The sequence below is a fragment of the Castor canadensis genome, chromosome 7 (assembly GCF_047511655.1).
Source record: "Castor canadensis chromosome 7, mCasCan1.hap1v2, whole genome shotgun sequence".
NCBI classification, from domain to species: Eukaryota; Metazoa; Chordata; class Mammalia; order Rodentia; family Castoridae; genus Castor; species Castor canadensis.
Window position 1 is genome coordinate 62,189,886 of NC_133392.1, and position 12,410 is coordinate 62,202,295.

Here is a 12,410-nt window from a genome sequence, read left to right on the forward strand (position 1 = left end):
AAGATCTCTGAATCTGAGCTGGATTTGTGTTTTTTTCTTCCCTTTAACTGCAACTTTCTCCTAGCGCTGGGAATTTAACTCAGGGCCTCATGCATGCTATGTTCCACCTTAAGCGACACCCTCAGTCTCTTAATTGCATTTTTAAAATTCTGAGATAAGAGTACATTCACAAGCAGTTTTAAGAAATAATACAGAAGGAATCTAAGAGTAGATTGGCATGCAGTTTTAAGAAACAATATCACGAACCCATTACCCAATTTCCCCAGTGGTAACATCTTGCAGAACTCCAATCCAATATTGCAACCAGGATCTTGACCTTGATTCGGTCAAGATGCAGCTCCATCACCACAAGGATCCTGGTGTTGCCCTTTTACAGCTGCACTTTGCCCCTCCCCCTCCTGTTCCTGAACTCTTGATGATACTAATCTGCTCTCCATTCATAACTTTGTTATTTCAAGAATGTTCTGGAAATGGAATCGTGCAGTATGTAACCTTCTGTGATTGCCTTTTTCCATCATGGGCTTAGGTGATCTTCCTGACTCAGTCTCCTGAGCAGTCCTGGGACTACTCAGGACATACGCATGCACATGTATGTCCCCTGGCTAGGGAGCTGGCTTTGTTTATTTATAGACAGGGTCTCACTGTGTAGCCCAGGCTGGCCCCAAACTCATACTCCTCCTGACTCAGCCTTCTGAGTGCTAGGATTACAGGTGTGTACTACCATGCCCATCTGGAAACTGACTTTAAATGGTTGATGCACACACAGTCCTGGAAGCTCCTCAGTCCCACAGACCCATTCTCCCCGTGTCTGTATCTGGTCAGCAAGGGACAGTGCGGTCTTGCTGATAAGCTGGTGTCTGACAGGCAGCACTCCGGCTGAGGTGCCCTGGGGGAGCGAGGTTGGGTGCCGTCAAACAGTGACTGTCATTCTTTGCTGGTTCTAGGTTAGAATTCCCCAAGAAGTCAAACAATCCCGATGTCTGGGCTGTGCTTAAACCAACTCAGCCATCCTCCCAGAAGGTGGGACCCAGACCTTAGGAGTTTTTAAGGCTCCCTGGCTGATTCTCACATGCCATCAGGATTGAACCCCAGGCCTGTAAAGCAGACCCTGCTAATGCACAACAGCAGTGCCTCTCCACTGCTCACACAGACACCATTAAACAATCACAGCACCTTTTCCCGGTGGACATCTGCTGTAAAGCATAGTCCTAGTGATCCCCAAATAGTGACCAAAAGGTGGCCTTCAACCAGGCACAGTTGACAGTTGTCTAGGCTGGGTGTGTGAAAAGCCACAGAATTTAGCTAGTGCCTTTCCCTGCAGCAACTTGCAGCCCAGTTGGGAGGGACATGCCCCAGGAATGCAAACCAAGCGTGCCCTGGCTGACATTCATCCAGACCAGCAATAATGACCAGCCTGTGTGCAGTCTCCCCCTTTTTCAGAGCCTCACACATGTCTGTGGTGCCCATAGCAACTCTGTGGGGCCAATGTAGGCTCAGAGAGGTTCCATGCCTTGCTCAAGGTCACCAGAGAGTAGGTCGGAGGGCTAAGACTCAATCCAAGAGTGATTTCAAGTCCAAGGTCCTGTCCAGTGCTCAGAGCAGTTAGACACTTGGCCACCTGGACCTCTGTCTCCACTCTCACATCTGTCTCCCCTTCCCCAGGCTGGATATAGATGGATCCCTTTGTGGCCACAGATCGGCTCAGATGACAGCAGTGGACACATGTGGGTTGAGACCCTGTGACCTCTCTCAGCCCCTCTCTCTCCTGCCTCTGATGCCTCCACAGATTCTGGGCTGGGATGGTGGACAGAACTCTGGTGAGAAAGAGAAGAGGCTGGGCTGAGTATTGTTTTGTGTCATGGAATTAAACCTCTACCAGCTGTCAACAGGGCGCTTACTCTGGGTAAGGATGTCAGGAAGCTGTGGGATGTCAAATGCCCCAAGGGTCTGATTTTTACCTTGGCACCGAAGACAAGTGAAGCATGCAGAAGCAGGCCTGGAAGAGAACAGGGAGAAAAATAAATCCTCCTCTCTGTCCCAACCCTTACACCAGCATTCTTTCAGAGCAGACAGGCTCAGTGTCGCCTTTGAAAGGTCAGTAAGTAGTGTGCAGCAGGAATTGCAGATCTTGGAGTCGTACACTCAGAGTTTTCCCTACCCAGTTACCCCAGAAATCCTACAGCAGGGCTGTCTCTGCAGAGGTGAAGTCTGTGCACCCACCCACAACTAAAGGCAGCCACAGTCCTCTCCATGGTTTCCCTGGGCTTTTCCCAGGCATGTGCACATATGAAGTACCACCTGCATGCATGTATCCATGTGCACAGTTCTGGTGAGTGGTTGCCAATCAATAAAACTGATGAGAACCTCTGTGGGGAGTGGATTATGAGACGCCTATGAGAACTTGACATAAGCACAGCTGTGCCCAACAATCAGCAGGCTGAGTTTGGCACAGCCCCAGCCTCAGAAGAGTGCAAAATGCAGCACAGCTGCTTTTCCTAAGTTGTTTATGTTCAGAGAAGTAGGAATGCAGGTTTCTCTTGTTATAATGTCACACCCCTCCCCAAGAACTGTTGCTCCACCTCCTTGTTTACCACTGGATATAAAAGACTTGCTGAAGGAGAACAAGAGGTTTTGGATGGAAGGGGTTTTTGATGGGGGATGGATTGATTGGTGAGCTGCTTGCGAGATGCTGCTGGTGGGCTGGTGAGTTTTGCTAGAGATTAGACTGAGACTTTAAGAGTTATGCTAATGCAGTTTTTAGATGTGGCTTCTGTTTGTCTGCAAGTCTGAACACCGAGACTTTAAAAGGGAACATGGGACAGTGCAAGTCTGAGGGCCAAGGCTTTAAGAGAGATGAAAGAAAACATGGGACAGAGCAAGTGTAAGGAAAGAGACTTTAAAGAATAATAAAGAAGCAAGGCCTTAAAAACTAAGAGAAAAGAAGCAAAGTTAAAAAAGAGAATAATAGAGAAAAGAAGCAATGGGGCTGTTGTGTGTCTCCATCTGAGAGTCCAGCACACCTGGCCCCAGCTTTTTTTATTATTCATTTATTCACATTGTACATGCATTGGGTCATTTCTCTCTCCTGCCTCCCCCCCGGCCCCAGCTTTATACATGTCTGTCTTTTATCATTTGTCCTTTCTCCATCTCCAGTCGCCCCCAGTTAGCCCAGTTCGATTCAGTAGAAACGGAGTGAGAGAAAGCTCTCTCCAAGCCTCCAACCCACAAATGAGCACAAAATCTTGTAGTAATGAGTGTGATTAAGACAGATAAAACAGCTGGGTGCTGTTGGATGCCTATAATCCTAGCTACACAGGAGGCAGAGATCAGGAGGATTGCAGTTTGAAGCCAGCCTGGGACAAATAGTTCACCAGCCCTTATCTCAAAAAAAACCCAGCTCAAAAAAGGGCTGGTGGAGTAACTCAAGGTGTGGGCCCTGAGTTCAAACCCCAGTACCACAAAAAAAGAAAAGAAAAAGAGAAATAATAGGGCACTCAATGAATTAGGAAAAGAAAAGAACCCGAGGGCCCAGGTGCTTCGAGTCTGCTCCTCCTAAAGGAGGGGGAGCAAATGTGTGACACACAGGACACCCTCCCCCCATCCTGCACACATGGCAGACATCACTAACCAACCACCATATTCCTTCCCACAGAAAACAAGCTTCGCTTCAGAAGTATTCTCATTGAGTGCTCCAGGCTGCCAGTACCAACACATTTTTGTCTGTGCCATGAACACTCGTTGCTGTCCTCAGGTTAATACCACCCTGTGGTTCAAAACGCCGGAAACAGCTGCCATTATCATCAGGCTCCCTTGCTTGTTCAGTTAGGCTGATCACAAACCTCCTTAGATGGACATGGTCCCTAAGTACTGTTGAGCGCCCAGTGTGTGTAGGGTGATGGATTGGGATACAGCTCCATAGACTTTTAATTCCAATTTATTTTATAGCCACTTCCTTTTATTTTGAAAAAGGTAATAAATAAACATGCCAACGAATTCAAACAATAGAAGGTGTAAGTTAAGATGGCTCCTGATTCTCACTCCCCACCCCCCAACTCTTCTTAGGCAGGTGCGCTACCCCTTGAGCCACTCCACCAGTCCCCCAACTCTTCTTGCAACTTGTTTTTTTCTCTCTCGAGATACCTAGGCATGAAACAAGGTTTATCTGTCTCCACTCCCATTTTTGCACAGTTGGTGGTGTATCACAAATGCCTTTGACTTTGCTTTTATCTCTTGTATCTCCAACAACATCTCAGCCCGTGCAGACCTGCCCCTTTCTTTTCCATCCTTACAGAAAATGGTAATGATAAATGTACCTAACATTTATCTGGCGCTTTTGGGGGCACTATTAATATGTGTTAAGGTCAAGGTCAGCCTTCATCAGTTCTAGTTTCCTGTCGTGTGTGTTCTTCTTGTTACCTGGGTAATTCCTAGAACTGGAAATGCTGATTCAAAGAGTGTCTGAGTCTGTTGGAGCGCTGTAACAACGTGCCATAGACTGGGATTTGGAAGTAACAGAAACTTATGGTGCACGGTTCTAGAGGTGCAAGTCCAGGTGCCAGGCGCCAGCAGGTATGGTGTCTGATGAGGGCTTGCTCTCTGTGTCGAAGATATTGCCTTCTTGCCATGTCCCCTCACCTGGTGGAGGAGTGACTTCCCAAGCTCCCTCAGGCCTCCTTCACGTTCACAGGGTTCACAGGGCCCTGCATTCTTGACCTGGGCCTTCCCAGTACTGGGGACTGAACCCAGGGCCTCATATTTGCTAGGTAAGTACTACCATATGAACCACTTCCCCAGCCCTTTTGCTTTTATTTACTTTGATGTTTTTTTGGTGGTACTGGGGTTTGAACTTGTGCTTGCTTAGGCAGGCGCTCTACCACTTGAGCTATGTCTCCAGCCCTTTTGGCTCTACTTACTTTTCAAATAGAGTCACATTTATGCCTGGCCAGCCTGAACTGCGATCCTCATATTTATGCCTCCCAAGTAACTGGGATTCCAGTCGTGTGCCACCACACCCAGCTTAGTGATTGTGATGAGGTCTTACCGACTTGCCTGGGCTGGCTTCAGACTGGAATCCTCCCAATCTCTGCCTCACAAGAAGCTGGGATCATAGATGTAAGTTTTTTGTTTTTTTTTTAAGATAGGGTGTTGCCTAACTTTGCCCAAGTTGGCCTTGAATTCAAGATTCTCCTGCTTCCACTTCTCCAGTAGCTGTGACTGTATGCGTGTGCCACCACTTCCAGTTAGGCCCCAGTTAGTACATCAGGGATTAGACTTCAACGTAAGAATTTTGCAGGAACATAAACATTCAGACTATAGCAAAGAGTAACCATATTTAAAATTGTGGCGTTCGAGGCAAGCCTGAGCTATATACACAGTGAAACAAAAATAATTATAATAAATAATAATAACAATAACAATGAAATCATGGTGTTGAAACTCCCATGAGCACCATGGGAGACTCCTGTGCTTTAGTCAGCACAGGACAGGCTCTGCTGCAGTAACAGTTAGGCCCCACATCTCAGCGGCTGATCGCAGCAAGGCTATGCTTTTCTCTCACTTCATGCTGGATCGGGTGGCTCTCCAAGCAGCACCATGGACCCAGCTGCTTCCATCTTGACCTCCACCAGTTGGAACATGTGGCTAGCAAGAGAGAGAGCCCAGAGGAATGTTTGGAACCGTTTTAAGGACCAGGCTTTGAAGTGGTTTGCCTCACTTTTACCCACATCCCACTGACTAGAACCAGTCACATGGCCGCAGTGTAACTGCAGAAGAGGCCAGGCCATGTGGAAGAACGCGGGCAGTGGATGAGCCCCACAGATCTGCTGGTGGGTTCCCTGGAACTTCACCCACACAGCGTATTCTGGGGCATCTTATTCTCTGTGCAAGAGTGACATCACGTACAGTTCATCTGTGCACGCCTTTCTTTAGCTGTTGTTCTCCACCATTCTCTGCTGTAATGCCCATGACAGATTGTACTCACACTCAAGGCACACCCTAGGGGCCTCGCACAAAGTTTTCCCAAGCCCAAAAACCTTACGTGGGGAAGCCCCAAGACCTAAAAAGAAATGTTGGCTGTTATTCATAATAACACATAAAGGCATGTGAGTAATAATATAAAATTAGCTGTGTGGAGATCTTTGCCAGCTGTGGTGTGGAACGGATTGGCTGTTGCTTGCTCTGTGATTTCCAGGGCTCGCCCTCACTCCACCTCGTCTCTAGTTCAGGAAAACACAGCCAAGTGAGGAATGGAGGGGGACAAGGGATAAGGAGAGCCTTGTATCCATCGCTGTTCTTTTCAAAATGCAGAATGCGTGCAAACTTTGATAACTCTTAGCCTTCATTGGAGGCTAATGTGTAGAGCAGGTGAGCTTCGTGGAGGGTTGAAGGAAGGAAATCAGAGGAGAGTTGGAATTTGAGCTCGCTTCGTGGCAGGATGTCATGCAGGAGAATGATGGTGAGGGATTCTGCATAGTAGCCAGGACTCCTCTGTAGCTGGGAGGGCAAAAAAATCTTGTCTCCTGCCAACTCTGATGGACTGGCCCTGCACTGAAAAGGCTTGTGAGGTTCCATCCAGGGTCAGTGGAAAAGAGGGTGGTGATTGATTAGTGATGTCTGCCCCGGGCAGGGGACTGCAGAGTGGTGGAATGCCAGCCCTGGGTTTGCCACCCCTATGCTGAAGGTCCCTGAATAGGCTGAACAATGACAGTCAGGGTGATAAATTGTCAGTACTGTCACTCACCTGGGAGGAAGGAGACCTAGGTTGTAGTCTCCTTCCTAGGTTGTAGTTCAGGTTTTGTCACTGCCCAGTCTAAACCTTGATGGAGCACTGACCTCCTCTCCCACTAGCACTTGCCCTCAGTCCCTCTTTCTGTGCGACTTCTCCCTCTGCCTGGGAAAGGCTGGGGATGGGGGAACTTGCAACAGCTGAAGCCTGGTCCCCTCTGTGCTCTTGGCCTCAGCGACAGGAGAGTGGAGTTTTGTTGCCTGATGCAATGTCTGGCAAGGTACAGTCTCTTATCAGAGCTCCCTTCCCAGCTGCCTTGCGGGGACCCCACCTTCCCCAGGGGGAGGCAGGGCTGGGCTGCAGTCCATTTGGGGCCTCAGTGGAAGGGCCTAGCTGGAGCCCATCCAAGTAGAAAACTGGTTCTCTACTGAGGCACCTTGCCAAGTCAGGGGGGAGCCTGAGCAGAAAGACCCCCAAGGGGAGAGCAGGGAAGGAAGGGAAACCTGTGCCCGGCTTGCTGGGGCAGCGGCCTTGGCTCCCAGCTCCTGGCCCCTTTGCTGTGTGCCTCCTTCCCAATCCGCTTGCCTCGGGCTATTTTCCACCTCCCCAGTGTGTGCACACAGTTGTGAGAGGTTCAAACTGAAAGTCCCAAGATTAATGCATGAACTCCAGAGATGAAGTATGTGAAGTTTTGCCCATAATATACACCCACTGTATACCTCCATAGCAATGTTGCCAGCAATGTGTGCACACGGTCCACTGTGGAGTAACTGCTCTTTCTCCCTCCTCTGCATACCTAGAGTGATTCAGGCACCTTGCAGTGGGCTAAGTGCTTTGGGAACGATGTTCATTCATGTATTCATTCAACAAATACTTACAGGGCACTTACTGTTGGGGGACAATTCTGAGCACCGGGATCATGAAGGCAGAGCAGACAGTGATGCTCTGCTCTCATGAAGCGACCATTCTAGTGGATGCAGAGGGCACCAAGAGCATTTTCATCCAAGAAGGGAATTACGCAGGATGGAGAGAAAGTGAGGGCTGAGGTTAACATTAGGTGGTGGTCAGGGAGGACTAGGAGGAGGGGACACTGCAGCTGAGTCCTGCATGTTAGGAGCCAGTCAGAGAAGGTCTGGAAGAACCTCCAGGGGAAGGATCAGCTGTGCAGAGCTCCCAGGTGGGAGTAGCAAGAAGAGGCGAGAAAGGCGGGGTGGGGTGGGGCAGAGGGAATGGGAGTGGGCAAGAAAAGGCCAAGGGGTCAGGCTCCTTGGAGGGCTTATGTTCTGTGCTGAGTTATGCACTGGGGCCGGGGCTGTCAGTAGCAGCTATGGGGTGGACATTCTAGAAGCTCCCATGTGGCCGAGGAACTGGGTGCCAAGCAGCTGTGATCAGGTGCTCATGGGTGCTGTGTGGTGAGGAAGGAAGAGTTCGAGAGAGGATGGTGGGCGGGAATTGGGTGGAAAGAGAAACTGCTGATGAAAGACAAGACAGATGAGTGCAACGGCGTGGGGTGGGGGCTGCTATTGCCTAGGGAGATAGTACGGGGGGGGGGAGAAGAGTGAACCCGTGTGAGATCCCAGAATGGAGAGGGCTGTGAGGTGACAGGTGGCGGAGGGCAGAGGAGGGTGATGCCTCTGAAGACCGTGTGATAGTTATACGTAGTGACAGTGACCGTGTCTCTCAGCCACTGCCGGCTCGAGGGCTGGGCTGGGCACTGCTCCATTGAGTGACTCCCAGCATCTGCAGGACCTGGCACTCAGTGCTCGCTCTCCAGATGGTGGCTGCCATGGAAGAACTCAACACTCTCCTCTTCCTTCCCCTGGTGTTTATTTTCAGCCCGCACAGTGCTGGTCCAGCTGTCCCACGGCCCACTGCACCCGGCAGGCATGTGCGTACCCTGACATTCTTCACCACGGGCCGAGCACCCTGCAAGTGTGGCCTCTGCTGGAGGCAGACAGAGGGACTGTCAGCTTGTTAAGGGGCTATGGAAGATGCCATCAAGTACAGGGGGCTGGGTGGGCATCATCTCCAGGAGGAGCCTGGCCAGGGAGGCAGAACTCACAGTACACCATGAAACCCGGGAGGGGGGGGACGGGGACAAAGCCTCATCCTGTGTCACAGATACCACAGCCTACTTGCAGAAGGCCTCCTGCAGGGCAAGTTCTGCCTGCGCCTTTGCCAAGTGACCCCAATGTGGGCCCTGCCCCCCTCCCTCATGGCCCTGCGATCTGTATCCCTCTCTTACTCCCTGACTCTGGGGACCTCCTGCCTACCTCCCTCTGCTGCCCGGCCACCTGCCCTGTGGACTCCTGAGGCTAAGCAGCAGAGAAGCCTGCCTGGGTGGGCCAAGGAGCTGACAGCCTTCCCTGTGCCCCACGCCAGAGTTCTCAGCCTTGCTTCTTCCTTTTAGGGCAATGCCGGGAAGGATCTTAGGAACCCTGATTGTTCTGAGAATGAGGAGGCTGGGACAGCAACTCAGAAATAGAAACGGTCTCTGGAAGGGAGGAGTAAGAAGGTTCCAGAGCTTGTCATTGAAGCAATCCATCTTTTAAATCTTGCCAAAGCTCATAGAACCAGAGGGGAAAAGGCAACCAGGCCTCTCCCACCACCTCATCACTGCCTTCCCCCACCTCCTATTCAAGGAACACTTACAGGGCACCAGATGTGTTCCTCACAGAAACCTTATGCAGTGGGGGCTGCCCTATTAGTGCTAAGGGGGAAGAAACTGAGGCCCAGAGAGATTAAGTCATTTATATAAGGATGGCACAGCATGATACAGGCTCAGGAACAACTAGAACCCAGGACTTCTGATGCCGGCTCTTTCTGCTTCCCTCATCATCAAGCATAGGCAACCCTCAGCTGAGAGCTGAGAGGCCAGAAAGTGGGGTTCCAGCACCTTGCACTCTGTAAGTGTGGGACAGGTGGCCTCATGCCACCCCACAGGCAGATTGGGGCACGTGGAGAATGCAGCCTCATCAGTTATTCTACACACTCATGCCCTTAGCAAGGCGGGCTGGTCCCACTCTCAGGGAGCTTGCAGTCTGAGAAAAGACGAAAAACCATCAACTGGAAAGCCTTCCCATGCATGCTGCAGTGGGTCCCTGTGACACAGAGGCTCCAACCACCTGGACCTGGGAGGGTGGCAGGTTCCTGCTGGAGGAACCTGGGTGGGTTATTTGCCCTCTCTCAACCTCAGTTCCCTTTTCTGTAAAACAGGCTCATTGCTTTCCCATAGGGTAATGAGGATTTGAGAAAATGCAAATCCAGTGCTTAGCATGGCCACAGGAGGCTGGCACTTAGTAGGTACTCAGAAAATGTTTGTTTCAGGAGTGCATGAGAAAAGATGCAGGAGAATTAGGAAGAGCAGGGCTGTCCCATTTGCACTGGTGCTGGCCTGTAGCCCTCTTCCTCTCTGGGACCCTCTGTGCCCAGTCACTCTCACAGAGTTCTCTGACAGCTTTGCCCCCACCACAGTTACAGGGGCTCCCCATAACAGGGTGCTCGGAGGCTCCCTCTCACTGCTTTCCCCAAAGAACAGGCTAAAGCCACTTCCGCTGTGTGACAAGGTGTGGCCTATGTCCAGCATCTGTGTTTTGTCAACATTTTTTTTGTTGTTGTTTTTCTCAAAAGGGCTCAGGCTGGCTGAGAGGTTCCAAATCTGGAATGATTTTGCACCTCTTTGTCCTGGGGGACACTGCACCTGTCTTGAAACCATTGTGACTGGCACAACCGAATGGGGCTGTGCTGCTGGCATCCAGTGGGTTGAGGCCCAAGGATGCTGCTAGACAATCCTACAACACACAGGACAGCCAGCCCCCAGTGACAAAAAACTAGCCAGCCCAAAATTTCAACGGCTGATTTTGGGATACCCTGTCCTACTTCTGCGTAAGCACACTGTATCTGCACCTTTCTTTTCTTTTTTAAGTCTATTTTGTGGGTTATTTCATCAACATTTACAGATCCACCTAATAGGATTATGGGCTGTTTTAAAGTTAACTTTTTTTAACAATTAGAATGGGTATCCCCTAAAATAATGCTAAAAAAGTGTAGTAAATACATAAACCAGCAACATAGTCACTTATTGTCAAGTATTGTGTACTGCATGTTGTTGCATTGCTGAACTGTTACGTGACTGACAACACTACAGTAGCACCGTCTCACACACACAAGCAATCATCAGCATCACACTATGATGTCAGAGTATAATGTCATAGTTATAATGTCACTAAGCAATAGGAATTTTTTGGCTTCATTATAACTTTTTGGTGGTACTGGGGTTTGAACTCAGGACCTTGCACTTGAGGTCCTGAGCCATGCCCCTCAGCCCTTTTTGCTTTAGCTCTCCCCCAGCTCCCAACGGTATCTTGCACTCAGGCCAGCCTACCACCATCCACCTATTTCCCATGTACCTGGGATGACAGGCACACGCCACCACGCCCAGCTATTGATTGTGATAGGGTCTTGTGAACTTTTTGCCCCAGCTGACTTCTAACTGTGGTCCTCCCACTCTTTACCTCCGGAGCAGCTAGGATTGCAGGCGTGAGCCACAGTATCCAGCTGAGCTCCATTATAATCTTAGAGGATCATCATTGTATAGTCAGTCTATTGCTTACCTAAATATCCTATGTGGCACAGACCTTTGATCTGTGAGGTCAAGGAATAGGTCAAGGGATAGGTGGGGTGGTTTGATAGCATTTTAAATGACCTACTAAAGAGACCTCAAGTCTTCTGGGGCACAGTCTGTTTTGAGATGGGTTTGGGGTCCTGACTGCTAGACAGGGCCAGGTGCCTCAAAAGTCTGGTGGAGGCATTGCTTCGTCTAAAAGACAAGGGTATCTTGACCACCGATCTCTCCACAGGACAAGGGTATCCCCCACCTGAAGACGAGCAGGGTTCTGAGTGATGCTTCTGAGCTGAGTGCCCGTGACCAGCCCAAAGAGCTCCACGGCACCCCCTTTCCCGATGGAGAAAGGACTTGCTTTGCCCCAGGACTTCCGGGACTTCCTGTACAGCCTGAAGATGAGAAGCAAATACGCCCTGTTCCTGGCTTTTGTGGTGGTAGTTTTTGTCTTCATTGAAAAGGAAAATAAAATCATATCGAGGTGAGGGACTCAAGTACAAGTCTCCCTGCAAGGGGGCAGTGTGGCTGGGGGCAGAAGTGATTATAGGGATCTCTATAGACCAGCAAGTGCATCCATCCCTTCAACAGGTGGGCACCGGGTCCTTCCTGTGTCCCAGGCTACCCTCGGCATGTCTGCACAGTGGTGAGGCCTGGGCTCTGGCATCTGGCAGTCTGGGCCAGCACCCCATGCTGGCACTTCCCAGCTGTGAGAGCTTAGACAAGATATTTCACTTTTCTGGGTCTTTGGTTCCTCTTCTGTAAAATGTGACCAATGATGGGACCTGGAAAGACTGAATGAGAAAATGTAAAGCATTTAGCCCAGGGCCTGGCACAGAGTTGATGTCTGGTATTTGCTATCTGTGACTACCTATCATTATTCCTTTACTTCCTGGCAAGAATGATGGCTCACATTAGCCCCTCTACAAGTCTAGATGTCATGGGTAATGGGGAGCCCATGCAAGACAAGGTCAAGGTCATGGTATGGATACTCTGGTGGGCGGGGCTGCCATGTGTATCTTCCCAGGTTGTATATGCTCAGCTGCAGGGGAGTGTCTCTCAGATAGG

General features: G+C 50.1%; 1 protein-coding gene across 2 annotated transcripts in view; it reads left to right on the forward strand.

Annotated features, from left to right (window-relative positions):
• The window catches only part of Chst3 (carbohydrate sulfotransferase 3), a 37,507-nt gene that overhangs the window by 16,931 nt on the left and 8,166 nt on the right, over nucleotides 1-12,410 (forward strand). For both annotated transcript variants that reach the window (XM_020161743.2, XM_074079083.1), the window contains exon 2: nucleotides 11,584-11,826. In XM_020161743.2, coding sequence (XP_020017332.1) covers nucleotides 11,687-11,826 — 140 coding nt within the window. In that variant the 5' untranslated portion in view covers nucleotides 11,584-11,686. The remainder of the gene's footprint in view (nucleotides 1-11,583; nucleotides 11,827-12,410) is intronic.